The sequence below is a fragment of the Penaeus monodon genome, chromosome 15, assembly GCF_015228065.2.
Source record: "Penaeus monodon isolate SGIC_2016 chromosome 15, NSTDA_Pmon_1, whole genome shotgun sequence".
Taxonomy (NCBI): Eukaryota; Metazoa; Arthropoda; class Malacostraca; order Decapoda; family Penaeidae; genus Penaeus; species Penaeus monodon.
The window spans coordinates 26,230,527-26,230,845 of NC_051400.1; the positions used below are offsets into that span (position 1 = coordinate 26,230,527).

Below are 319 nucleotides of genomic sequence, written 5' to 3' on the forward strand. Positions count from 1 at the left end.
GAGCATTAATAGAACAGTTTTCTCTTCATTTGCTGGATGAGAATTATATTTTTGTCAATATACTTTTTTGATAAGCCAGTTTCATCTTTTGATCTCTCCCTTTTCAGCCAGAAATAGATACGGAGTTGGGATCAATCTCCTGGAGCTTCTTCAAGCAAGGCTGGCTCAAGGAAGCTCTCACAGAAGGGGAACTCTACCTCATGAACTTCTTCTCACTCATTTCTTTAGCCCAGCAAGGGGTTTATCAGGTAATGACTGAATTAGACCTTTACCTGTGTTGATTCCAGGTCCTCACTCACATGCATAGTACATGGATATG

The 319-nt window shown here is 40.4% G+C and overlaps 1 protein-coding gene across 5 annotated transcripts in view; it reads left to right on the top strand.

The window, feature by feature from the left end:
• LOC119581863 (protein RFT1 homolog) overlaps positions 1-319 on the top strand; it is a 16,707-nt gene that overhangs the window by 11,362 nt on the left and 5,026 nt on the right. For all 5 annotated transcript variants that reach the window (XM_037930012.1, XM_037930008.1, XM_037930011.1 and 2 more), the window contains one exon: positions 108-248. In XM_037930012.1, the coding sequence (XP_037785940.1) occupies positions 108-248 (141 nt within the window). The remainder of the gene's footprint in view (positions 1-107; positions 249-319) is intronic.